The sequence below is a fragment of the Balaenoptera acutorostrata genome, chromosome X (genome assembly GCF_949987535.1).
Source record: "Balaenoptera acutorostrata chromosome X, mBalAcu1.1, whole genome shotgun sequence".
Classification (NCBI taxonomy): domain Eukaryota; kingdom Metazoa; phylum Chordata; class Mammalia; order Artiodactyla; family Balaenopteridae; genus Balaenoptera; species Balaenoptera acutorostrata.
In genome coordinates, this window is record NC_080085.1 from 21,362,578 (window position 1) to 21,389,100 (window position 26,523).

The 26,523-nt window shown below is 42.4% G+C and overlaps 1 protein-coding gene across 1 annotated transcript in view; it reads left to right on the plus strand.

The window, feature by feature from the left end:
• The first annotated feature begins 393 nt into the window (after nt 1–393).
• Nucleotides 394–26,523, plus strand: part of POLA1 (DNA polymerase alpha 1, catalytic subunit) — a 295,898-nt gene continuing 269,768 nt past the window's right edge. Inside the window, exons 1-11 of the mRNA XM_007181502.2 lie at nt 394–496; nt 5,435–5,559; nt 8,331–8,427; nt 9,658–9,738; nt 16,891–17,006; nt 17,788–17,850; nt 18,721–18,813; nt 19,248–19,335; nt 19,628–19,829; nt 19,918–20,096; nt 26,247–26,359. Of these exons, the coding sequence (XP_007181564.2) occupies nt 454–496; nt 5,435–5,559; nt 8,331–8,427; nt 9,658–9,738; nt 16,891–17,006; nt 17,788–17,850; nt 18,721–18,813; nt 19,248–19,335; nt 19,628–19,829; nt 19,918–20,096; nt 26,247–26,359 (1,200 nt within the window). The 5' untranslated portion in view covers nt 394–453. The remainder of the gene's footprint in view (nt 497–5,434; nt 5,560–8,330; nt 8,428–9,657; nt 9,739–16,890; nt 17,007–17,787; nt 17,851–18,720; nt 18,814–19,247; nt 19,336–19,627; nt 19,830–19,917; nt 20,097–26,246; nt 26,360–26,523) is intronic.

The following is a 26,523-nucleotide window of genomic DNA, read 5'->3' on the forward strand; positions in this document are numbered from 1 at the left end:
AGCAGGAGGCAGTCGTTTTCCCAGGCTCCTGGGAAACCCATTCAACCACGCCCACCCTACTGCCTCCCGCGCCTCTTTTCTCGGAAAATCAACCCTCAGAACCAGAAAGCTCCTACTCCAAGGGGCCCAAGTCTTTTCCCATCAGCATGGGTGCGCCTGCGCAGCGAGTCTCCAGGAGGCTCTTTTCCAGCGCCCGACCGCTTTCTTTTTCTGCTCTCCACGGCCTCCCCCGCCGCTCGCTCTTTTCCCTAAGGGGTCATCACGGGGCGCCAAACGCGCGCCCGCGGGAAGGCCGGGGGCGGGGCGCCGCGCGGCGCGGCGCGTCACGTCAGTGGCCTTCCGGGCGGAAGTCCGCAGCCTCTGGAGCTGCTGATTGGCTTTCTGGGTGGCGCCTGTGTCGGCCTCCGCGCCAGTTTCGGGCTGGTTGGCGCGGAATCGGAAGACTCCGGGACCATGGCGCCTGTGCACGGCGATGACTGCGAGCTGGGGGCGAGCGGTGAGAGATGACCCCGCGCGCGGGGTCTCCAGTTGGGAGTGCGGAGACTGTGGCATGATTGCGGGTGGTGGGGGCTCTGTTTTATTCTCTTCTTAGGGAGGCGCACGGCCGGGTTGACCCGCGGGTCTCTTTGGGCGCGGACCTCGGACGTCCAGGACTGGAAACTATGAGGCCTCGGACAGGCCTTTGCAGGGCTGTTGGGTCCTGGCAAACCCGAGCAACCCCCTGCGGGGCTTTTTGTTTGGGAGGCTGCCTCACCTCTGTCACTGCGGGTCTCCGCACTTGGCTGCCTTTCTTTTTATTTCTTTTGGTGAATCTCATCCCACGTGCTGGGCACACCTTCATGAGACTGGCCCTGGTGGGGCACAGTATTGGCCGAAAGTATTTCATTGCTCCCGCCCCATGTGTCCGCTTGAGGGCTGGGACGGAACGGATGTGCGCCCTTCCCTTGATAGAAACTGCTGGGAAGATTGTTACACGTTGTACCTAAGCAGGAAAGAAAGCTCTAAGTGCTGTCAGCTGAAGATACAAACGCGTCTTGCCTTTGTAGGTAATGGGTTTCTACTTTATGCATTAACAATTTTTTTTCAAATTCTATGTAAAGTTCTTCAAGTGCCGCACAGAAATAGTGTTCACAGTCTAGTCATCTCAGGTGAAGCTTCTAAAAAAAAGTATCAGTTCAGCAGCATTTCGGATGCCTTGTATATTACTCCGTTTTCAGTGGTAATATTCTATTTCCAAAAATAGAATACAAAAATGCAAATGGATTTGTCTGATTTCTGAGTTTTGAGCAGTGTGCAACTAAAGTGTGACTTCACTTCAGTGAACTTCCAGCTTAAAATTAGGTGCTTCACTCTCTCAGCTCAAGCATCACATCTCCTGTCACTCAAATACATCACCATTAATGAGAACTTGCTTCCTAATCAGCTTCCTTTGCATTCACCTAGTGGTGAATCACAGATTTCAATTTGTTCTTCTAGCCTTTCGCTTTTTAAGACAATTTGTTTTGGAGAGCCGACTAGCCTGAATTACAAATGGGATGTGGGATGTGAGTATGTGAACAGTCTTTGCAGCCCTCCATCAGTGATATGTCACTAAGCCCTTTCTTCACCCTAAAAACTACGTTCTCCGTGAACATCAAGAAATCACTCTTTGGAGGACATCGTGCAATCTTGAGATCCCTCTTAAGTCATGGTGTTGATTAGTGGCTAGGGACTTGTGACTGGAATTTTTCCTTTCCAGCCAACTTGGAAAGATTGTTACCTGAAAGACTGTTGCAGCCTTGTGTGTGTCTGCCTTGGGGGACGGTGGGGGTACTCCAGATGGTAATTTTGAACCAAATATTTAAACTTTGGTAACTGGATTTTTTTCATGCTTATTCTTTTTTTTTTTTTTTTTTTTTTGCTAACTTACCTACTTGAAGCATTGGAGACGTATTCCATAAAGGAAAATTTAGGCCTTTTTTCTGCTTAAGTATTAGAAGATGGGGTGGCTGTGAAAAGTTGAAAGGTCTATAACTAGCTGTTACTGTATATGGAAATGGATCGGGGAGAGTTTAATGATTAAAAAAAGCAGGTACAGTGGTTCATTCAGCAAATATTCATTATGCACCTACGAGGTATAGGCATTCTATCAGGCTCTGGTGTTACAGTGGTAGGTAAACTGGACATGGTTTTTGTCTTCATGGAGTTGAGATGGTAAACATGTAATTATATGCAGTGCTATATTGGGGCTTCCCTGAGAAAACGGCTTTGCTTTATTTTTGTTTTCTAGAAGCTAGACCATGTTAGTGAGAAGTGTGGGGTGTTGGCATATGTGTGTGTGACTACCCTGCATCTGTACACACACACACACACACACACACACACACACACACACACACATTAAGTGAGCTCTTGTATTGCTGAGTACAAAGTAAGCCAAGCATCTTCATTTAAGCATCTTAACAACTTTATGAAGCAGACATGATTATCCCCATTTCACATATGAGGACCCTGAGGCTCTGCATTAGAGTCCTTAGGTGTAGGCTACAGGAACCAACTCTAGTTGATTTAAACTGTAAAGGAATTTATCTGAAGGATATTGTGATGTTCACAAACTCCGGGGAGCCAGTCGGGGGGCAGCTTAGCTAGGAACAGTGGTTAAAATCATGCCACAAAACTGGTCCATTGAGGAGGTTGTTGCCAACCATGGCCAAGTACTTCAAGTTAGAGCCTGCAAGTACCTTGGGACATTGCTGGCGCTGTTGTTCCAGGTACTCAGTCCTCCTGTAGCTGTTGATACTTCTAGAATCTTCCATTAGCCGTCCCCCTTTCCTTGTCACACTAGCTTCTGAGTTAAAGTCTGAGCAGGTGTTCATAATTGGAGGGCCTATTTTATATGCGCATGCCCTAGCTGCAAGGGCATAAGGGAGGGGGGACTTCACAGATTCTGATGCTGGGCAGCTTAAAAAACAAGAAGACACCTGGCTGCTGTAGCTCAGAGAGGTTAACTGGTTGTCTCATGTCACCCAGTTGTCTCATGTCACCCAGTAAGTGGCAGAGCCTGGTTGTGCCGCTTCTTCCTAATCTCCTGTTCTCCCACTCACTGTACGCTCTCATGTCCAGCTTACCTTCCACATTGACTTCCTCTCGGTTTCTGAATACACCTTGCATTTTCATCCCTTTGTAATTTGGCTCATGCCTTTTCCTTTGCTTGTGCCCCTTGTTACCCTGTACTCTGATAGTGAAATTCTACTCTTTCTGTGTTGGAAACCTCCCCTGTGAAGCCTTGTCTGATTTCCCAGGCAAAATTAGTGGCTCTCTTTTCTACACTTCCTCAGTACTGGCTTCCTGTCTCTTATATGGCACCATCTTTATATGATGGTGGAGCCTCAGGTCTTTTTGCTTTCCTTGACTGGGAGCCCCTTGAGGACCGGCAACTCTGTCCTATTTGTAATTGTGCCCCAAACCCTTAGAGTGGCACATCGTTGCCTGTGGAATAAGTCTTTTTGAAAACCTATGGATTTTGTCAGGATAATCTGACAAAGGAGTCAAGGGAGTCTTGAAGGGAATACACTGAGGCCACCTTTTCACTCTCAGTGGTCATGTTCCATAATCTCCAAAACCTTTTCGTGTAGGCCTGCTCACGATTTTTTGAAATCATTTGAGTGACACCCAAGATTTTGTGGCTGTCATCATTAAGTACCTGCATTCTTTAATGCCTTTCTGAAAATGGATTTAAAAGTCAAATGTGAAAGTCAGACAATAGGCTGAGATGTTATAAAGAGAGATTCCATTTCCAGAAAGCTAGAAAAAAAGTATCTCTAATTATGCCTCACCTTTAAGATACAGTTTTCAACAGTTTATTGCCAGCACTTGGTACATGTTCTGTAAATTGCATCTTCTATTTCAAACGCTTAGTCAAACAGCTGAATGTTGTTATGAATGTTCCAGGGGGGTTGGAGCTTTTAGGATGCCTGTTATCAATACTTCTCCTTTTCTGTGCTTACTACTTTTTATAAAATAATTAGCACCAAGTACAATACAGTACTCAATTTCACAGACGTAGGTGGCAGTCGTGCTGAGCCTCAACTCATCGCTGGCAGGCGGCACTGTCTTGCTTGGCTTGGGTATTCATCAGCTGGCATGTGAAAGTCTTCATTCTGTGGATGAAATCTTTTCAGTACGTGTGTGAGGTGGTCAGTTTATGATGACCCAAAGTGTGAGTAATTCAGAAGTTGAATGACTGACCACTGAGGCTCTCTGGTACTTCAGTAATTTTCCACAAAACAGATATTAATCTTTGTAATCTTTCACCTCATCCTCTCATGTCGTAACCAACTGCATGAGGCCTGGAAATCAGTGGTGGAATCAAGAATCTCCTCAGAGCCACCTTTGTTAAATTCTCCCAACCCCCAATTTATCCTTCCTTTGGAATTCCAGACACTTTATCTGTACCTCTGTTAGGGCATGTGTTACTTCTAAAAATTGTTTTAGAGTTAGTTGCTACTTACAGGCATATCTCGCTTTATTGTGCTTCACAGATACTGCATTTTTTTTTTTTTTTTTTTTTTTACAAATTGAAGATTGTGGCATCCCTGCATCGGGCAAGTCTGTTGGCGCCATTTTCCCAACAGCCTTTGCTTATTACTTCATGTCCCTGTGTTAACATTATTTTGGTAATTCTCACATTTCAAATTTTTCATTATTATATTTGTTATGGTGATCTGTAATCAGGGATCTTGGATGTTACTACAACTCACTGAAGGCTCAGATGATGGTTAGTGGTTTTACCAATGAAGTATTTTTAAAGACATAATGCTTTTGCATATTTAATAGACTACAGTATAGTATAAACATAACCCTTATATGCCCTGGGAAACCAAAAAAAAAAAATTCGTGTGACTAACTTTATTGCGATATTCACTTTATGGGTCTTGGTCTGGAACTGAACCCGCAGTATCTCCGAGGTCTGCCAGGTATCTCCCAGGTCAGATTGTAAATTCTGTGAGTCTGTGGGCCCTGTCTTTCTTTGTGTCTCTCAGAGCGCCTGGTACTTTGCAAAGGGCAGGTGCTCCTCAAAGCCTTTCAAATGTTGATTAACAGAATACAAAATGAATTGTCCCTTGTATAACCACCTAACGGCCTGCCATTTCCCTGGGAAAGGTTGTGGACTAACGGCTGATCTCCGTTTAGTGTCTCCAGGGGATATCAGTTGAATTTGGAATTTTTCTCTTTTTGGAGGAAAAAAATAACAGTTGCTTCAGCTGGAAATTTCTGAAGAGCCACAGGAGCTGCAGATTCAGCCCTGAGCTTGTGAATTATTTCCATTATAAAAAGAATCCATTTGTATAACATTAAAGTTGTATATTACTATTGGCTAAAAACTGTTGCTTTGTTTTTGAGGGAAGATGGCTGACAATTTTGTACATCTCATGTAAATTTGGCTTCTTTTCAGCTGTGTCAGATTCAGGGAGTTTTGTAGGTTCTCGATCCCGGAGAGAGAAGAAATCAAAGAAAGGGCGACAGGAAGCTCTGGAAAGACTGAAAAGGGCTAAAGCTGGTGAGAAGTATAAATATGAAGTAAGTAACCATTTTTCTGGGCTTTTTCTCCTGTGCTTCATCTAATTCATAGCCTGTAGATAATCTTATGTCACCTTTGTCAATGATTAGAAATATGCATATATTTCAAGCTTCTTGTAATAGTAATTTCTTAATATCAAACATATGGGCATGAGGTAGATTTACAGGTTATGGGAGACTACTTAACTCTTAAAGTTCCTATGAGGCACCTTACAGATGCTTTTAAAATTAGTAAGCACACTGCATCTCTGCTAAGTTCCATGGCTTCGTTGAGGGAACTTAGAGATGTTTTTACTTTACTCATAAGGTATTGAGCAGTGTAGCCGAGCACTGCTGCTCCTTGGAGAGAATTGTTGTTCCTAATCTCATATGCAAGGGGAGCACGGTAGGGACTTGGACCTTCCCTCTGCTGTGTCCTGCGTGTAGGATTGAATGTGATGCCCTTTTGGCTCTTTTCCTCTACCCACTGTCGATGCCCTGCAGGTAGCAAAGCAGAGTGGCTACCATCTGCACAACATTGTCTAACTTCACGTTGAGGGCACTCCCTGAGGATCTTAACTGCCTCAGGGCTGGAAAGTGATTAATATGAGAAAATAATAATAGCAACAACAACAACAATAGCAGCTAATGCAGTTTTTCAGCTAACACTGTTCTAAGTGCTTTTACAAATATGTTCATTTATTTAATCCTTCCAATACCGTATAAAGTTAGATACTATGATTAACAGCATTTCGCATGGGAGGTATCTGAGGTCACAGTGGCAGAGCCTTGATTGGAACCCAGGCAGCCTGGCTTCAGAATGTGCCTGTTTAGCCATGGCCTATTCTGTATTGGGCTAGTAAGCAAGTAGAAGAGGATTTTTGTCGTTTGGCACCATTCATTCAAGTTAAGGGAGTCAACCAGATCATAAAGGGTTGCTAAAAGGATTACAATAAAGCAAGAGTAAAGCATTTTTAATGTAGGTACTTCTATAAAGGAGTTCTGTGGGGCATTTCAGATGTTGACACAATGTGACTGATTTCCCATTAATCACTGATGTTAATGGCATGGCTCTAAGAGTTCAAGCTGAGCAGTAGCAATATTTTTAGAGATTGAGTCAAAATGACTTTTTAACTCAAAATGATTTTTTTTTTTTTTTTTATAGCTACTTTATTTATTTATTTATTTATTTTTGGCTGTGTTGGGTCTTCGGTTCGTGCGAGGGCTTTCTCTGGTTACGGCAAGTGGGGGCCACTCTTCATCGCGGTGCGGGGACCACTCTTCATCGCGGTGCGCGGGCCTTTCACTATCGCGGCCCCTCCCGTTGCGGGGCACAGGCTCCAGACGCGCATGCTCAGTAGTTGTGGCGCACGGGCCCAGTTGCTCCGCGGCATGTGGGATCTTCCCAGACCAGGGCTCGAACCCGTGTCCCCTGCATTGGCAGGCGGATTCTCAACCACTGTGCCACCAGGGAAGCCCCAAAATGATTTTTAAAAATAGTTTTCCGGTGTCTTTTGATAGTATATAAATGAGTTGCTTAAATGAGAGACACAGTACGCATAATAGACTTAAGCCAACAAAGCTAACCTTGCCAGTTCCCTCTCCCCTCAAAAAGAAAGTTGGTCAGTACAGTCATTTTAATTAGACTAGTTTGTGTTTGGGTTGTCAAAAAACTTAATTTGGTAGGGCAGGTAATTTCTGTCACCAAATGATCAAAGGCCAGATCAGTATTTGCCAGTGATCCCTGTCGAGTAGATTAAACCGGAGGTAAAAACTAAGCTTAATCCTGTAATTACTATAAGCCCAGTAGGTGTGGCAGAAATCCAGTCAACTCTACCCATCAGCCTCTCAAAGCTCTGTGTCCAGGTGTTTTTTCCTAGAGTCTTAGCTCTTCAGATGGAGTTGGTTGTTTCCTCCAGTCCCCACTTGAAAAGGCAGAACTCTCAAGAGAAGGGGGAGTTTTTAACGAGGTATCTTTAAGTTCTTGCTGACAAGCCCACCAAATTCTCATCTGGGAGATGGGAGCCCACCAAATTCTCACTGCAGTGGTGTGCATCTGTGCTGTCTGTTGCTCTAACTGTGCTGAGGTGGTCTGCTCTGTTCATGCCAGTAGTTTGTGGTGTTCTGGCCTTCTGGCAGTCGGGCAGCCCATGTGATTGCAGGCCTTGCCATTCTCTCCGCACTTGCCCTCAGTTTTTAAGACCTGAAAATGGTGGGGAATCAGTGGTAATACAAATAGGGATCACTCAAAAACCATTTCTAGTGTACCCGTAGAATATAGTGTGTGTTTTGCTGATTTTTGGAGGGGGATGGATGGGGGAGATTTTCCATTTGAATTACATTTGGTTGGTTGAACAGTTATTAAGATTATTATCTATTTGTGGGGCACCATCAGCTAGTGGAGAGGGAGGTGGCATGTCTTACAGGTTTGCCAAGTACAGGAGAAACCAGTCTCAAAGTTACAAGTGACTAATCCCCAAAGCAGCTAATGAAGAATTGGCTATAATTCAGTTTGTTTTTTATGAAATAGATGAGTAATTGCTGGTGTGACAAGTATATTATGCTAATGGAATCATTTAATATCTTATGTTAACACCCACCTAAAAGGAATACTAAGTTAATTGATGTCTATTTAAGGAAAATCCTGCAGTGGTGTTGAATGTCAGAACTCATGATTTGGTTGCAGCTACTCCTTCAGGCTGCCATTCCACTTTGAATTTGACAATTTTTTCATCAGAATTGTTTAACACTTTCACTCCACTTGAAGCTTTCTCAAACTTGTATGATGGCAGGTAGAGGACTTCACAAGTGTTTATGAAGAAGTTGATGAGGAACAGTACTCGAAGCTGGTCCAGGCCCGCCAGGATGACGACTGGATCGTGGATGATGGTATGTGGGAAGAAACCGCCTGCCAGGCACTGTATCAGTTGCTTTTCGTAGCTTCTCACTCAGTGGAGTTGCTGCTTTGCTTGGGCAGATGTAAGGCGCTAACTTAAGGTCATACCTTTGGTTTGGGTTTTCCTCAAATGCATGATTTGAGGGTGTGAAAGCAGAACAATAGGAAATTTATTGAGGGACGTTTTGGAGAAGCCAGGCACATACCTCAGGCTATAGTATAAATCCTCCAGGAAATGACTGTAGGAATTGGAAGGAACCTGTGGGCTATCCCCATGGGATGGGGTGTAGGAAAACTCTGTCTCACAGAATGGCTGTGAGGATTACAGGAGACTGTACTCGTGAAGAGTAACTTCGGCAGGGGCCCTGGGCAGAGGCTGGTCCCCATGTTCTTACAGCCCTTGTGGAAAGCTCGATGGTTCCTGTTTGTGGGATTTGACTTCTTGGGCGTATGAGTGCTGACCGCGGAGCAGAGGGAGGGGGGTGTAGACTGTGCCTGCCACTGTATTTTTGTTCCTACTTCTGTAATTGAACTCAGCTATATTGCCAGCTTTCCAGGCTCAGTAGTTGTGGCACACGGTCTTAGTTGCTCTGCGGCATGTGGGATCTTCCCAGACCAGAGATCGAACTCGTGTCTCCTGCATTGGCAGGCGGATTCTTAACCACTGCACCACCAGGGAAGCCCGACTTCTGGTGATCTTGATTCTTTTACTTTTTATTCTTCTGGTAGAGTAGAAGTACTGTAAAGCATCCTATTGTGGCAAACTTTGATCCTATGGGCCAAATTATTACCTTAGTTCACCTAAATAGGCATAGTATACAGTTGATCCTTGAACAGTATGGGTTTGAACTGCTTGGGTCCACTTGTATGTGGATATTTTTCAGTAGTAAATACTACAGTACTACATGGTCCGTGGTTGGCTGAATCCGCAGATTTGGAAGAACTGTGGATACTGATGGCTGACTGTAAGTTATGTGTGCATTAACCCCAAGTTGTTCAAGGGTCAACTGTATATCCTTTGGTTTTGACTCAGAAAACCTGTGTTGGTGCTGTGTTTCATCCGACTTCTGGTTGAACAGGATTCTGCTGCACTTAAAAATGGCCTGGGCCAGGAGAACCTCTGAGTGGGTATAAAAGGGTTTTTTTAAATCTTTTTGTCATGGCTAAAATATTATTGGCCAATTTTAGAAATTTGATCCCGATATTAAATTTTGTTCCTGCAGATGGTATTGGGTATGTGGAGGATGGCCGAGAGATTTTTGATGATGACCTTGAAGATCATGCCCTTGATTCCCATGAGAAAGGTATCTGCATTTTGAGATATACAGAATTGTCTAAAATTTCAGATGACTTGGTACTTTGGCACAGTTTCTTTAAGGAAAAAGGACCTACCACAATTGTTCTTCAGTATAGAAAATGTTCTAATGTTGCAAGAAGCGTAGTTATGTAGAAAATTAAACGCAAAAAACGTAAACAACCAGGAAATGAGGTATCATGTCTCTGTTATCCAAAGAGTTTAGTCTTACTTATTTTGGAACTTTTAGTCCTGTGGTCATTTTAGACTTGCTAATTTTGAGGGCTGTAAGAATTGATGTCTTTTCATTCCTACTGAAGTGACATACTTAGAATTTTAGCTCTTTGATAGAAGTACAGTACAATAACAAGGTTTAGAACTTTTGTCGACTTGCTTTGTTTAATTGAAATTTAAAATGATATGAATGTATGTGTCATATTTTCTTAGCTACACAATCATTGGCAAAAAAAATTTGAGTAAACAAGCCTGATTTAGTTCCTGTAAAATGAGAGGGGAAAATTCCCTTCAGTATTTGTTTTTTTGGTTTAGTTCGTTATTACTACCAAGTGGTAGATCACTGGTCAGCACTCTGTGGCCCACTTACGGCCAGTTTGTTTATGGCCCACTTATGGCCAGTTTATTTTTGAACAGCTTTATTGAGACATAATTAACATACCATACAATTCCCCTATTTAAAGTGAACATTTCAGTGGCTTTCAGTATAGTTACAGTAGTACAGCCATCACCACAATCAATTTCATTACCCCAGAAGGAAATCATACCTGTTACTATATAGCCCTCAAGCTAAGAATGGCTTTTACATTTTTAAAGAGTGTAAAAAAAGAAAAGAAAAATTCAAAGAAGAATATGCAACAGCTTAAGAGATGTGTGTGACCACAAAGCCTAAAATCTGTGCTCTCTTACCCTTTTCAGAAAGTCTGCATCTTAATTTGTAGATTATTAACATTTTACGACATTTGTTTACTTTGTCCCTCTTCTCCTTTCCCAGACACATACATGCAGACTTTGTTTTTGGTGAATTTATTGAAAGTAATTTGTAGACATGCTTCAGCGGTGATCTCCTAAGAACAAGGGTTCTTGTCGTTTTAGTCACAGTACCATTCTCAGGATATTATCTAAGATTTTGTCCATATTAAGATTTCCCCGTTTAGCCCAGTAATGTATTTTATAACTGTTTTTAAAAATGCAGTGTCCACTTGGCTTTTCATGTCTCTTTAGTCTTATTTAGTGTAGAGCAGCACCATCCCTCCTTCCTCCCCCTCTGGCCCAATGTCTTTCATGACACTGACATTTTTAAAGGGACCAGGGAATTCCCTGGGGGTCCAGTGGTTAGGACTCCGTGCTTTCACTGCCGAGGGTGTGGGTTTGATCCCTGGTCCGGGAACTAAGATCCTGGGAAGCCATGTTGTGTGGCCAAAAATAAAATTAAAAAAAAAAAAAAAGACCAGGCTGGTTGTTTTGTTGAATGTCCCACAACCTGGGATTTGCCTGATTGTTTTTTTGTGCTTAGAGTCAGGTTAAATATTTTGACAAAAATAAAATTTAAATGAACTTGTGTCCTTGCCACTCATATCAGGGACACATAAGGTCAGTTTGTCCCATTACTGGTGATAAGAAGTTTGATCTCTTGGTTTAAGATGATGTTTGTCAGATCTCTTCTTGTGAAGCTACCTTTCCACCTTTGTAATTAATGGAAATAGGGGTGATAATTTGAGACAGTGTGTGTATATCCCTTTTTCCCACCAACTTTTACCCAGTGCTTTCAGCCTCTACTGATGATCCTTACCCATTTTTTTTTTTTTTTTTGGCCACGCTGTGCAGCTTGCGGGATCTTAGTTCCCCAACCAGTGATTGAACCCGGCCCGGCAGTGAGAGCGCTGAGTCCTAACTACTGGACTGCCAGGGAATTCCCCTTACTCTCCTTTTTTAAATTAGCATTTCAAACTCATGGATTTAAATAAAAGTGCTGTTACAGTTCAGTATCCATTATCATCTTTTTTCTGTTTGATGTGCAAATTACCACAAATTTGGCAGTGGGAGACCCTTTGAGTTGGCTCTTCTGTCCTTTTGAGATGGTCTCATCAGTCTTTGAGCGTTTCCTTGCTTTCTGGGCCAAAAAGATGTTCCAGGTTCTCCTTGGGTGATTCCTGTCCTAGACCTGGAATCAACCATTTCTCCCAAGAATCATGGTTCCTTTTAGTGGAGAATGGTAGCAGATCTGGGGGAGGGATGTGCTCGTTGCTACTGGGATGTAATGGTTTCTAGGCCCTTTGAGTGAACAGAGCTAGGAGATTATACATGTATGCTGTGAATTCATACTGATACATTCGATTCAAGTGTAAAACCACAGGGTGCTTCATTTTCCCAATCTATATTTGTATTTAGCTTCACCCTCAGTGAAAACCCTTGTCTTCTAAAATATACTCAGGATAATTTTGGGAATTTTAGAATTACTAAACCCATACCTCTAGCAACAACCCTTCTAAGTAAAGTTTACAATTTCTTTGCAGTTTTTACAATTTTTTTTTGGCCACACTGCACGGTATGGGGAACTTCTCCCACCAGGGATCGAACCCATGCCCCCTGCAGTAGAATCATGGAGTCTTAACCACTGGACCACCAGGGAAGTCCTCTTTGCAGTTTTATTTGTTCTTGGCATATACCCTACTGGGGGTGTATGGTGACGGTATTGTGTTTAGAAGCTATATGAAGTAATTTTTTTCTGTGTGCTGTAGTATCAGTTTACTACACAGGTTCATTTGTTTTTGCTTGTATTTGAATTTAGGCTTTAAAAAAATATCCTTTTTTTCCCTTTTGTTTTAATTTTAGTTTTTGACTATTGTAAAACACTTATGGCTTAAAAATCAAAATGATATTCAAGAAATAGACTAGATAACTTTTACTCTCATCTCTATGCTTTCTACTTCATTTCTCCCCGTCTCCATAGGTAACCATTTTTATTAGTTTCTAATTATCCTTCCTGTGTTCCCTTTTACAAAAAAATAAGGTTGTATATGTTTTTTTTCATGTGGGATGTCATTCGTTCATTCATTAGTTAAATTATGTGGATAATCTTCCTGGTTTCTGCCAACCTGTGTCATGTAGGAACGCTACACACTGGTACTGACCATTAGATAGTAGTGTGGCTAATTGTGTTATTCCTACTTTTTATGAGTCCATGAAGAAGAGGATGAAGTGAGCCCATGTGATTTTTCACCTCCCTGAAGTGAGGAGGTTTGTGTTAGTTTCTGGCGTTGTTGTTAATTATATCATCTTGAATGAGTCCCATCACCTATCTGGACATTAGTTTTGTCAGCTGTAAATTAGGAGATTGGACTGGACAGGGAGGTTTTCGAGGAAAGGACCCACGTCCTCATCATCTCAATGCTGATCACAATAGCAAGTGCGAAGAAAATGTGCAGCATTTATTGAATAAATGAACCATCTCTCTTTCTGTAATCATTATGTTATCGTTTCCCACTAATACGTCAGTGGAGAGGATGACTTGACATTCTGAAGGAGAACTAGTCTTAGAAATCTATTCCATGCTTTGTCACCATTCACCCACAAGTCGCTGCTGTTTCAGTGTCCTTCCCAAGGAGCCCAATAAGGTCCCAAGATCTTCAGAACGGAAATGGAATTCCGCAGTCCACTTTAAACACTTAGAAATTGTAGAGTTTTGCCTGGGAGTAAAAGGTCAACTCTTTTTGGTGTAGATCTAGTCCCTGGCATGTTGTTTTCAAACAGAGACAGAAAAACATCAACTAAATCCCAATGAAGAAAAATCAGTGGGAAAACGAATAAAACAAATCAAATTGGGGACTTCCCTGGCGGTCCAGTTGTCAAGACTCCACGCTTCCATTGCAGGGGGCCTGGGTTCGATCCCTACTTGGGGAACTAAGATCTAAGATCCCGCATGTTGCGTGGCGCGGCCAAAAAACAAAAAAAACCGGAAAGAAAGAAAGAAAAAAAACAGAAACAGAACAGAAGCCCTAAAATTGTGGAAGAATTTCATCTCAAATGTTGACTCCTGTTCTTTCTCTGGTTCCTGTTGTCCTATCTAATTCCTGCTAACCTACAATGGTGAGATTAAAGACCCTTAGTGAAGCCTTCCTTGCTAGTCAAACCTCTATTGACCTTCTCTTTTGATACTCTTTATCAGGACCTGAATTTTGTTTACTAAATATTTTGACCATTGCCTATATTCTCTTTTCAAACTGCTCCAAATGATCTCTTTAAAAAATTAAATTCCCCTGTCTTATGTTTTTCACAAATGTGCTACAAATCTTTTCATAATCTTAGGCACATGAAAAGTACATAATAGAAAATTTATCATCTGTGACATTTAGTGCATTAACGGTGTTTGCAACCATGACCATTATCTAGTTGCAGAACATTCTTTCACCCCAGATGGAAACCCATACCCATTAAGCAGTCATTCCCCAGTCTTCCTTCCCTCAGCCCCTGGCAACTGCTAATCGCTTTCTGTCTCTGGATTTCCTATTTTGAACATTTCATATAGTTGGAATCATGCAATTATGTGAACATTTGTGTCTGACCTGTTTCATTTAGCATAGTGTTTTCAAGGTTCGTTCATGTTGTAGCATGAATCAGTACTTCATTCATTTTTAGGGCTGAATACTATTCGATTGCAAGGATAGACCACATTTTGTTTATTCATTTATTAGTTGTAGTGCATTTGGGTTGTTTCCATCTTTTGGTTATTGTGACCAGTGCTGCTGTGAACTTTTGTGTACCAGTTTTTGTTTGAACACTTGTTTTTAATTCTTTTGGGCATATGCCGAGGAATGGAATTATGTGTATGTATTTTTATTTCCTTTTCTTTCTTACACAAAGGATATTTTCTATAGATACTTTTGTACTTGGCATTTTTTCAGTTAAGAAGATATCCTAAATCAACTATACTTCAATTAAAAAAGGAAAACAAAAAAGAAATAAAACTGTATTGATAATGCAGAAAAAATTAAAATTCTGAAATGTTAAAAAAAAGATATCCTGAAAATCACTGCATATCAGCACATAGAGGGCTTTCTTTCTTTCTTGCTCATTTCTATATAGCTGCATAGTATTCCATTGTATGGATGTACCATGGTTTATTCATGTGGTTTTCTTGAATGAACATTTAGATTTTCAGTAATTAGCTCTTGCAGATAATACCACATTGAATAACTGTGCATATGGTATTTTCCTCAGGGAAAATTCCTAGAGGTGGGATTGCTGGCTCAGAGAGTACATGCACATGAAGTTTCATGAGATATTGCCAAATTCTTCTCCATTGGAGTTGTCCCATTTTACACTCCCATGAACAACATGAGCGTCCATCTGGACACCATGGCCTCACCAACAGAATGTGGTGAGAATGTGTTGTCAAGCTTTCGAATTTTTGCCACTCTAATATGCAAGGAATAACATCTTGGTGTGGTTTTCATCTGCATTTCTTTTACGCATGAAATTGGGTATCTTTTCATAAAACTTAATAGCTGTTTATATATATTTTTTATTTCATTTTTCTGGCTGCATCGGGTCTTCGTTGCTGCACGCGGGCTTTTCTCTAGTTGCAGCGAGCGGGGGCTACTCTTCGTTGCAATGCGTGGGCTTCTCATTGTGGTGGCTTCTCTTTTTGTGTAGCACGGGCTCTAGGCACGCAGGCTTCAGTAGTTGTGACATGTGGGCTCTAGAGCTCAGGCTCAGTAGTTGTGGTGCATGGGCTTAGTTGCTCCGCGGCATGTGGGATCTTCCTGGACCAGGGCTCAAACCCGAGTCCCCTGCATTGGCAGGCAGATTCTTAACCACTGCGCCACCAGAGAAGCCCTATATATTTTTTTAATGTGAACCATATGTTAGTATTTATTGCCCACATTCTCTTTGGGTTTTTGGCCTTCTTTTTTTTTCTGGCCATATAACGCGGTTTGTGGGATCTTAGTTCCCTGACCAGGGGATCGAACCTGGGTCCCTGCAGTGGAAGCGTGGAGTCTTAACCAATGGACTGCCAGGGAATTCCATTGGCCTTTATTTTTAATATCAGTGAAATTGGTTTTTTCTCTGCAAAACATATTGCAAAAATTTTCTTCTGTTTTGTCTTTAACCCTGTTTCTGATATAATTGCATCTATCGATCCTTTTTTTTTTCTTGCAGATGGATTTTGAATCATAGATAGAAAGACTTTCCCCACACCCAGGTTACAAGGAATTTGCCTTTTTTATTAAAGTACTTGTATAATTTCATTTTTAAAATTTTGCCCTGTGATCTGCTTGGTGTTTATACTGATTTACTTCTTTACAAATGGGTAGCCAACGCTAATTATTAAAAAGTCCATCTTTTCCCCAGTAATATGAGATGTCACCTTTGTTTTATGCTAAATTTCCATAAGTAATTTGGTCTTTATCTAGACTCCATATTCTGTTTCATCTGGTCTGTGTATTCATATGCCACTACCACACTATGTTAACTATTCATTCTAGGTCTTTTGTAGGTGGAGGCTGCTCTGGGATGAGTCAGAAAGTGAGAGTAAAATTGACAGTAGTAGAGGAGTTTGCAGGTGGTTTCCACTTGCCCGGAAGAGAAAACATATGGCACAAGTTGTTCTTTATGGAACAAATGTCTCCGTGCTGTTTAGTGTTGCTAGGACATGCATTCCTCATAAAATGGAAACGAGGATGCTACAGTATCGTAACTGGTGATCTTGTTTTTTCGTAGTTCAGTTTTCCTGTCAGAGTCAGTATCACACTAAAATGATCTCATGAAGACTGCAAGCCTAATCCCCTGGTACCAGATGAGCTTGATCTTTTTATTTCCATGGGGAAAAAAAAAACCACCCACCTTTTAAAAAGTTTTTTATTTACATTAACAGTAGCAATTAAACAGTCCCACTTAACTCATCCTGATATTTGACTGGCATTTCATCAGTTTCTGTAGTAACATTTAGTCAGGTTGTCCTGAATTCAGCTCATTTTAAAGATTCTTTCCTGTGTACCTTGCATAAAGTCTCATAGTTTTGTATTTTGAATTTTTAACATTTTTCTTGTCACAGTCTCATATACAGAGGGCAGGTGACTGGGCTTTTGGTTTTCCATTTTGATTTTTGCTGGTGCGTGTTTCTAAATAAATTTTCTTCCCACAGGAAAAAATGATAAAGCATGCAACAAAGACAAGAGGAATGTCAAGAAGGCCGTGGTGACAAAACCGAACAATATCAAGTCAATGTTCATTGCCAGTGCTGGGAGGAAAACCGCAGATGTGAGTCTCATGGTTTTCTTATATTTGCCTCTTCCTTTGTGAAGCGAAGAGTCCTGTTTCTTCATAGTTCACCTTTCCTGTCAGATTCCCCGTAGCTCTAAACAGATGATCTTATGAAGGCTGCTAGGCTAATCCCCTGGTTCTAGATGAGCTTGGTCTTTGATCTTTGATTATATTTAATGTTTGATTATACAGTTAATAGGTGGTCAATATGTTTTTTTAATGTTGCTTTTATTTTTTATTTTATTTTATTTTATTTTATTTTAAATTGTTTTTGGCCGCGCCCCGTGGCTTGTGGGATCTTTGTTCCCTGACCAGGGATTGAACCCGGACCTACGGCAGTGAAAGTGCTGAGTCCTAGCCACTGGACTGCCAGGGAAGTCCCAATATGTTTGAACTCAAATATTTGAGTAATGTTTTCCCAATCTCAGTCACTAAGTTGGATGTAGATTTCTAGGTGAATTGAGGCACCTCAGTGGTTGTGGCTTGGAGATAGAAGAGAAAACTGAACCAGAAAGCTGCACTGACAGTGAGTGTGTTTATTTTGGTGATTAGCAGGAGGATTATGGAATGAAGCTGAAAATTGAGGGCGGGGGCTCGGGGTGTAGGAGTTATGTTTAGGCCCATGGTGGTTAAGATCTGTGAGTAGTAGAGGAGCCGTCAGAGTTAGGGGTGAAGAGGCAAGGACTGACTGGCTGGTTCTTCCTTCCACTGACATGGGGTCCGGGTGAAAATATGAAGGGCAGGGCTTTCTCATTCTCCCTGCCTTTATAATTTCCAGAAAGCTGTTGACTTGTCCAAGGATGATCTGCTAGGTGATATTCTACAGGATTTGAACACTGAGGTAAGTGAATCTCCAGGAGTTGTCAAATATTCAGGAGACATGGGCTGAAGAAACAATTCAGTAATTTTACAAAACAGACTGTTGCTAGAATGCAAAACAGAAAATTCAGTGACAACACCACCACCAAAAAACAAAACAAAAGAAAACAAACAAACCCCAAAACCAAAACAAAGCCCTTCAAATTGGTTTCTTCTCACCATTTTAGGTGAGTAGTTTCTAGCTACTCTAGGCTCTGTGATTGTGTAGATTGGGCCGCGTGGGGCTGTGTTTGAAGTAGTAAGAATCCACACGAGTCAATTCTGGGAAGGCACACTGCTCGCGCTCTGTTGCTGCCGTGTATGTTCCCGAAATGGATTGAAGCCTGTCAGTCTGCACGATCAGGCGTGAGATCCTCGTCTTGAATTCTGAGTGGGGTTGAGGGAAGAGTCAGTGAGCTGTCCCTGATAGAACTCAGACAGGTTCATCTGTACTGGAATTTGCAACTGGGCTGTTTCACAGCAAGACTAAGCTCTCATTTAGAGATGTGCTTCTTTCTAAGTGACCCTTGATTAAAATGACTTACACCTACACTGTGTAGTTTGAGCTTGACAGTTTTTAAATGTAATATTCTGGAAGGGTAAGGGAGAAGTATGTTAAGTTTTAAAGAGAAAAAATTGATGAGGGGTGGATTCAATATCTATTCTGGTTTTCTAGTGAGTCTGTGGTATTGTTGCTATAGTAACCTCACTGCATGAACATAGATCTGTGGGGGGAGCAGGGAAGGAAAAAAGTGCTTTGCTCATTGGGCTTCACTGGGGGAAGAATCGTACTTTTTGTGTCTTGTGGTAAACCAAGCATGGCAGTGAATGTCTGTCTTTCCCCTCCTTTTAGACACCTCAAATAACTCCACCGCCTGTAATAATACCGAAGAAGAAAGGATCCAGTGGAGCTTCACTGAATCCCTTCTCTGTACACACCCCCAAGGTATAGTGTGTGGAAATACCTTCAATCTTGATTTATATTATTGCTTAAAACTTATTTTGTTGCTTTTCTATGTGAGCGAAATGCCTTTGAATTTGTTCTTGCTTTTGTTTTAAGTTAGGACTCCTGTTTCATATTATATAGTTTCACATATTTTAAAAATAGCATGTGCCTGTTTTTTTCATAGTAAATTTTGTAGTAACTAGTATGTGTTTATTATAGGTATCACAGCTGTGCTAAATGCAATAATTTTCCTTCTGGAAACAAGTGTTTTTTTTTGTAAACCTAGGTAACAGTAAAATAATTGAAGATGTTACATTAATAAAACAGAAAATCGTTTTATAAATGGGAACTGTCATTTTCTCTGGTCAGGGTAGGACAGATGCGTATTTTTAATATGCAGGTCTAACTGACTAAACATTTAAAAACATTGACAGGCAGCTCCTTCAGGAAAAACCGCTTCCCCGGTCTCAAGGAAGGAGCCTTCATTAACCCCTGCTCCTCTTAAATGTGCTGGATTTGCTGGTAAGTCTGCTGTCAAGCAGAATTGCAAGGGTGTGAAGCAGTTGCAAAGTGCTGTCAAAAGATGGAGGCCCCGTGAAGGAGGAAGTGGGGGGAATTTGAAGGGCTTGCAATAGCCAGTTTCAGCGTGAAAGGTTTGAATTCATAGCAGGAAAAGTTAAAAACATCCAATTTGGAGATTGAAGAGAAATGCAAATAGCATGTGGGCAAGGGGTAGGCTGCCGTTGCAGCGTAGGGGAAGCTTTTGTGCTCCCTGGCAGCGGCACATGACGGGAATGTGTGATGCCGCCCTCAGGAGAGCCGGTGCCGGCATTGTGTACCGTTGACAAGGAGGAGTCAGGGGCCATGGATTTTGAAGATGGCGACTTTGATGAGCCCATGGAAACGGAGGAGGTGGACGTGGAGCCTGTGGGTGCCAAGACCTCCGACCAAGAGAGGGAGCCAGCAGAGGGGACAAAACATGAGGCAGATCCTGGGAAAGGGACCATACCCTACTCGTAAGAGCATTTTATGACTTTTCTGGCAAGTAGTGCTACAATTATCCCGTCGGATTTTGAAAGGTTTTTGAAAATGTGATTTTTGCAGAGCAAGTTTTCTCCCAGATGTCTCTTGTTGGGACATTGATCAGGAAGATGACAGCAGTTTCTCAGCCCTGGAAGTTCAAGTGGATTCCAGTCACCTCCCACTGGTGAAAGGGGCAGATGAGGAACAAGTATTTCAGTTTTATTGGCTGGATGCTTATGAAGATCCGTACAGCCAACCAGGTAATCATACAGTTACATACAGTAACTGGATGTCTTTAATATGGAATAGCGCCTTTCCCTGAAGTGTTTTAGTGATTGTAATTGGAACAGGCTCTGCCCTCATGTACGTACATAGTAAGAGAGCAGCACTCATTCACTGTAAAGTGCGTGAGCCACCCGGATGGAGAGGAGTTGTGGTGTGAGTAGTCCTTACAGACGCTTATCCCGAAAACCAGTTATATGTGGTTTTGCAGTGTGTGCTTGTATTATAGTTCACCGTCGATGTATCTGAACGTATTGGAATGCACTTTACTTAAAGTGGAATCAGTCTTTAATTTGTTCCTTCAGCAATTTGAACACCTTCCCTGTGCCAGGCACTAAGATGGGGTGAACAAGCTGGGCAAATTCCTTGTCCTAATGGAGCTTACGTTCTAGTGGGGTGGGAGAGATAGGCAGTAAATAAGGTAAGTTAATGAAGGGTGTAAAGGCAGTTAGTTGGGGGATGGCCAGGGCAGGCCTGTCTGAGGAAATGGCCGTTGGGCTGAGATTTGAGGCACATTCAGAGCCGAGGAGAGAGTATTTCAGCCTGAGGAACCCGTAAGTGCAGAGGCCTGGGGAGAGAAAGGAGGAGGCCTGCATGGCTGAAAAGTCGGAGAGAAGGCAAAGGCCGGATAATAAAGGACCTCAAAAGCCGTATTAAGGAGTTGAGGTCTTACTGTAAGAGCAGTGGAGGATTTTCAGTGCGGGGTGCAGGGGTGAGGGGGTCGAGTGGACCCATGGTTGGGTTTACATTTTAACAGGAACCCTCTGGTTTATGCGGAGAAGAGGCTGTGTGTGTGTGTGTTTTTGTGTGTGTGTGTGTGTGTGTGCGCGCGCCCAGGGCTGGAGTCAGGGAGTGTGGAAGCCCTGGAGATCAGTCCGTCCACGGCAGGTGTGCTAGTTACTTGCACTAGTGGCGGCTGTGGAGAAGGAGAGGAGCGAATGCCTGTAACATGTACTTTGACATGAACTCGTTGGCGGATGGATGGATGGATGTGGGGGGTTAACGGAAAGGAGGGATCCAGGCTAATTCCCAGGTCCTCCTCCGAATGAGCTGATACTACGGATTCTGACTCACAAAGAGCCAGGAGGCTCTCTAGTTTCCTTCTGTGCTCCTTTGATCACTTCTTCACTATGGGGCTGGGCAGGATAGGGCATGTCAGATTCATAAAAAATACAGTATACACCCTTAAACAGTTGCCTTTATTCAGATCCGTTTCTGGATCTAAGGGTAGATACAAACTGAATTTTTCAAAGTGATTTCTTGGAGTCTGAGTATTAACCCTCAGAGCAGGGCAGCAGCATTAATATGCTCCGCTTATCAAAGAGTTGAAACTCCTGTGGAGCCGCTTGAGTAGCAAACTGCCATGTGTTCATTGCTGAGGTAAAGATGTAAGCAGTCTTAGAAATGGTATCTCATCTACCTGAGCTAGGGCAAGATGATCTGGTTAGACCCTCTCACCTCTTTGCCTGCTTTGTAACTCGCTGGTGCGAGGTGGGCCGGCAAGTGTGATTTCATGAGGCTTTGCAAATTAAACTCAGAGCGGCCCCATGGTACAGCTTCAGGGGACACCATTTTCATGTGTGTGTCGTGTGACCTCCCAGCACAGCAGCATGGCTGGTGCTCACTGGAGTTGGGTGACGTGGTGGGCCGTGGGCCTGCCCATCCTGGTGCCACTCCCTGTGCTTTGCTGTGTCTGCTCCAGGCTGGCTTTTATTCCCTGACTTGATTAATGGTCCCATCAAAACCAGAAACCTGGGAGCCAGCCTTGAGTCCCCCCTTTCCTCACTTCCCTCACCAAGTCTTATTAGTTTTCTCCTTCTAAACTAGACAAGCTGTCTTCTCTCTCTCCTCGCAACTCCCACCCTTGAGCCCTTCCTGCTACTGAACCCAGCCTCCTAATTGATCCCTCAGCTGTCATCCTCCACACTGCAGCCTGAGTGATTGCTCAGGACGTCATTTCCTCGTTAGAGAAAATCCGCAGTGGCTGCTGCCTGCGACCTACAGTCCAAGTTCCTCAGCAGGGCTTCTGTTGCCTGCTGTGTAGGACTTTTTTTTTTTTTTTTTTTTTTTAAATCTGAGTCACAGTGACTTAATGGATTAGCTCATACATAGGCCATTAGGCTTTGGCCAGGTCACAAATAATGGTGATAACTTAGTGTTGTAATTTTTTTTTTTTTTAATTAATTTAATTTATTTTTTTGGCTGTGTTGGGTCTTCATTTATGTGCGAGGGCTTTCTCTAGTTGTGGCAAGCGGGGGCCACTCTTCATCGCGGTGCGCGGGCCTCTCACTGTCGCAGCCTCTCTTGTTGCGGAGCACAGGCTCCAGACGCGCAGGCTCAGTAATTGTGGCTCACGGGCCAAGCTGCTCCGCGGCATGTGGGATCTTCCCAGACCAGGGCTCGAACCCGTGTCCCCTGCACTGGCAGGCAGATTCTCAACCACTGCACCACCAGGGAAGCCCTGTGTAGGACTTTTGTGTCCTAGAAATAGTTTGCTGTATGTACCTACTGCTCTTTATACCATATCCTTTTACTCACTGTATTTGTCTGCCTAGAATGCCCTCACCTGGCTCAGCCCCAGTGTGGTCTCCCAAAATTTCCTAATCCTCCAAACTGGCCTAAGAGCCCTTTCTGTGACCCCCATCGAACCCTTACCCATTGCAGCATTTGTCGTATTATTTTTAAAAGATCTGCTTCTGTGTTGTCTTTTCCCCCAAAGCCTTTAAACTCCTGGAGGGCTGGGACCTTTTATTTCCAGCATCTAGGATGATGCCAGTTACATAGTAGATGTTCAATAAATGTTCATTGAAATAAACTGCACAGCGACAGTCCTGTAGATGCACATGAAAGGTTTCAGAGAATGAGCATTGCATTTGCTGCTATTACCAAGTCTGCCTCTTGAAGCCTTGTAGCAGTGTGGAGTAAGAATGGCTAACACAAAAGTGGATGGTCTTCCTCCCATAAATCCACATATAAAGCATCAGATTGCTGGTGTCAGTTGCCAAAAATTAGAACCTTAGGAAACAACAACCCTCTCTTTCCTGTGTGAAAATGAGTTTATTACTTCTATCTATTGCTTACTGGTTGATACTCTTAGTAAAAAACAGCATCATTTTGCAGGGCAGGGGTCTAGAGCTGCGCTGTCTACCATGGTAGCCACTGGCCACATGCGACTCTTTAAGTTTAAATTAATTAAAATGAAATAAAATTTAAAGTTCAGCTTCTCAGCCACTAGTCACATTTCAAGTGCTCAGTACCCACATGTGGATAGCTACCCTATCCATGGATAGCACAGATAGGGAAGAATTCTGTCATCACAGAAATTTCTGTTAGCTAGTGTTGATCTATAGTAATGGATGTTGTAGGTTAAGATTGAAGCATGTTGAAGCACAGCTATATTTGCAAAGCAACCGATTTATGGTATATATTGTTGTTGAATTCTGGTACTGACCATAGTCATGGATGGGCCTTTTCAGCCACTATTGGGAAATATTTTGCAGTTGAAAGAGGTACCAGTCTGTTACTGGCCTGTCTTCTAATTGCTAAGGTAAAAGGGAGTTTCTAGTGCTGGAAAAGGCCTCAAAGACCATCATCTCTAGCTACTCACTTAAAGCAGAGGAAGCTGAGGCTCCAAAAGATAAAGTGGTCAGCTCCTCAGAGGCAGAGTTCAGGGCTTCTCACTCGCAATCCACTCTGCTGTTCTGTGGTACTTCTGAAGTTGTGTCCTCTGTGATTGATGCCAAGGGGTTAAATAAGATAGCTTAAAAAAAAAAAAGTCCTGTAATCTCAGAGGGTTGAACAGTTTCATCATGATAGCAGGTAATGATCACTGAGCCTTGGTGAAATCAATGTTGCTAATAAAAACGAAATACTCCTAAAGACCCTGTTATTGTTTCTCACTTTCTTACAGATTCTAAGTAAGTCAGTTGTTGCTGAATGCTCCATAATTATGAAAAGAATCTTACTCTTTGCATATGGGAAGATATCCTGTCTTCATTATGACTTTTTCAAGGTTGAATAATCCTGACTGCACCTGGTTTCAGCTAGTAACTTTAAGGGGAATGTAATCTTTGTTTACCATGATCTTTTTGTGGCAAATGAGGCATAAACAGTGTCAAATGTGTTACATGAAACGTGATATTAGTTTGACTGTAAAATGAGCTATTTGAATCTTTGAATCCAATATTAGGGTCTTTATTTTTCTTTGCATGGAATTTTGGTTTTTCGTCTCTAACTGTTGTGAGGATGACTTTTAATTTTCTGAGCTACTGTGACTTTTTTCTTTTTTAATCATCCCCACAGTCCTCCCTTCCCTCTCCCCTATCTCCCCCCCGCCTCTTTTACCCCAGCTGAAAATTACACAACTCTTGTAAGAATTTTAATCATCTGCAGAAATGAAAATTCTTAGATGGTCTTATTTCTACTAGAACGAGTGACAAAAGGAAGCACTGATGAGCTATCTTGTGAAACTGGAGTAATTTGCCTTGTGAACAGTAGCCTTTGCATGTGCCAGAATTTTCTTAGTGCCTCAGGCAAGTGGCCCTATAGAGCGGCTATGTTCATTACTGCTGTCTAATTATTCATGGAGCCTGGGATTTTGCGCAGTGACCATCTCTTAGGTTGACTATCAAATCTCTGGAGTCCTTTTTTTTTGGCCACGTGGGATTTTAGTTCCTGGATCAGGAATTGAACCCAGGCCCTCAGCAGTGAGAGCATGAAGTCCTAACCACTGGACTGCCAGGGAATTCCCTCGAGTCCTTTCTTTTTTTTAAATTTATTTATTTATTTATTTATTTATTTTTGGCTGAGTTGGGTCTTTGTTGCTGCGCGCGGGCTTTCTCTAGTTGCAGTGAATGGGGGCTACTCTTCATTGTGGTGCGTGGGCTTCTCATTGTGGTGGCTTCTCTTGTTGCAGAGCACAGGCTCTAGGCGCACAGGCTTTAGTAGTTGTGACATACGGACTTCAGTAGTTGTGGCTCGCGGGCTCTAGAGCGCAGGCTCGGTAATTGTGGCGCACAGGCTTACTCCGCGGCATGTGGGATCTTCCCGGACCAGGGCTCGAACCCATGTCGCCTGCATTGGCAGGCGGATTCTTTTTTTTTTTTTTTTTTTTTGGCAGGTGGATTCTTAACCACTGCACCACCAGGGAAGACCTGGAGTCCTTTCTTGATGGCCATGTTTCATGAGCAATGGCTTGATGTCCAGAAAGGCTTGGTTTACTTTGTGGTCTACGTTACTTAGGGATCTCAAAAGGATTTGGTTACTAGACCCCATTTGTTAAACTGAAATAGGAGAGGGAGGAACATTACAAACGCTACCCAGCCAGATGTCTTCAGTAGTCTGTGAGGTGGAAAGGGTGAAATAGAAGATAATAGTTTAGCCCTATTAGGAGATATTTACTATTATATGGAATAAGATATGAGATGAATTATGTTTTTCCAAAACACAATTTTACATACAGGAGAATACTGATATACCATACATAGTTATCCTTACACATGAATGTTAATTTTTGTTGGTAAGTACAAGTTAAAAAGGAATTTAGTATTATATTTTCAGAGTTCTCATAAGAGGTTTAAATACGAGATTTGTTGGAGAATAACTTGCTTTTTTTATTTCTCTTAATCTGGGTAATCCTGGTTCTAGGGAAAATGTCTTTTTTTTCCTCCTACACTGATCTAGAATGTCTCCCTAGTTTTCGAGGTCTGTCTACATTGAGCTGGGATGTCTCTCTAATTCCCCAGCGGTTTCTACACTGACCTAGTGTGTCTCAGTAGTTATCCGGGTGTTTCTACTCAGGCCTGGGATGTCTCCCTGATAACTGAGGTTTGTCTCCATTTACCTGGGATGTCTCCCTAATTCTAGGGGAAAATGCTTCCACCAAGTTAGAGAATCATTCTGTTCCCTGTCCTCCCAGTGGTCACAGGTTTTACTGATGTGATATTGTCATGGCATAGGTACTGAGTAAAGGAACTAGTTTTGGGGATTGGGCAGCAGATACATTTGCTGTAAGAAATGACTTACCAAAGCATAAATGTGTGGACACATTCAGTGAGCTTTTACATCGTCCCTTTAATGTGATATAATTGAAATGTTTATTTTCTCATGGTTTTTCCTTATTCTTGTAGGTGTGGTATTTCTGTTTGGCAAAGTTTGGATCAAATTCGCCCAAACCCATGTGAGCTGTTGTGTCATGGTGAAAAACATTGAGCGAACGCTCTACTTCCTTCCCCGTGAAACGGTAAACCTTAGTAGACAGCTTCTAATTCCAAGTGTATTCTGTCTTCTGCCACCAACCCTGTCCTTCGACAGGGCTGTGGATTATCTACAACCTTTCTTATCGCCTGCCTCGTGACCACTGATTGTCAGCAGCTCCATTAGACATTGGGAGAAGTGGAGTGAAAC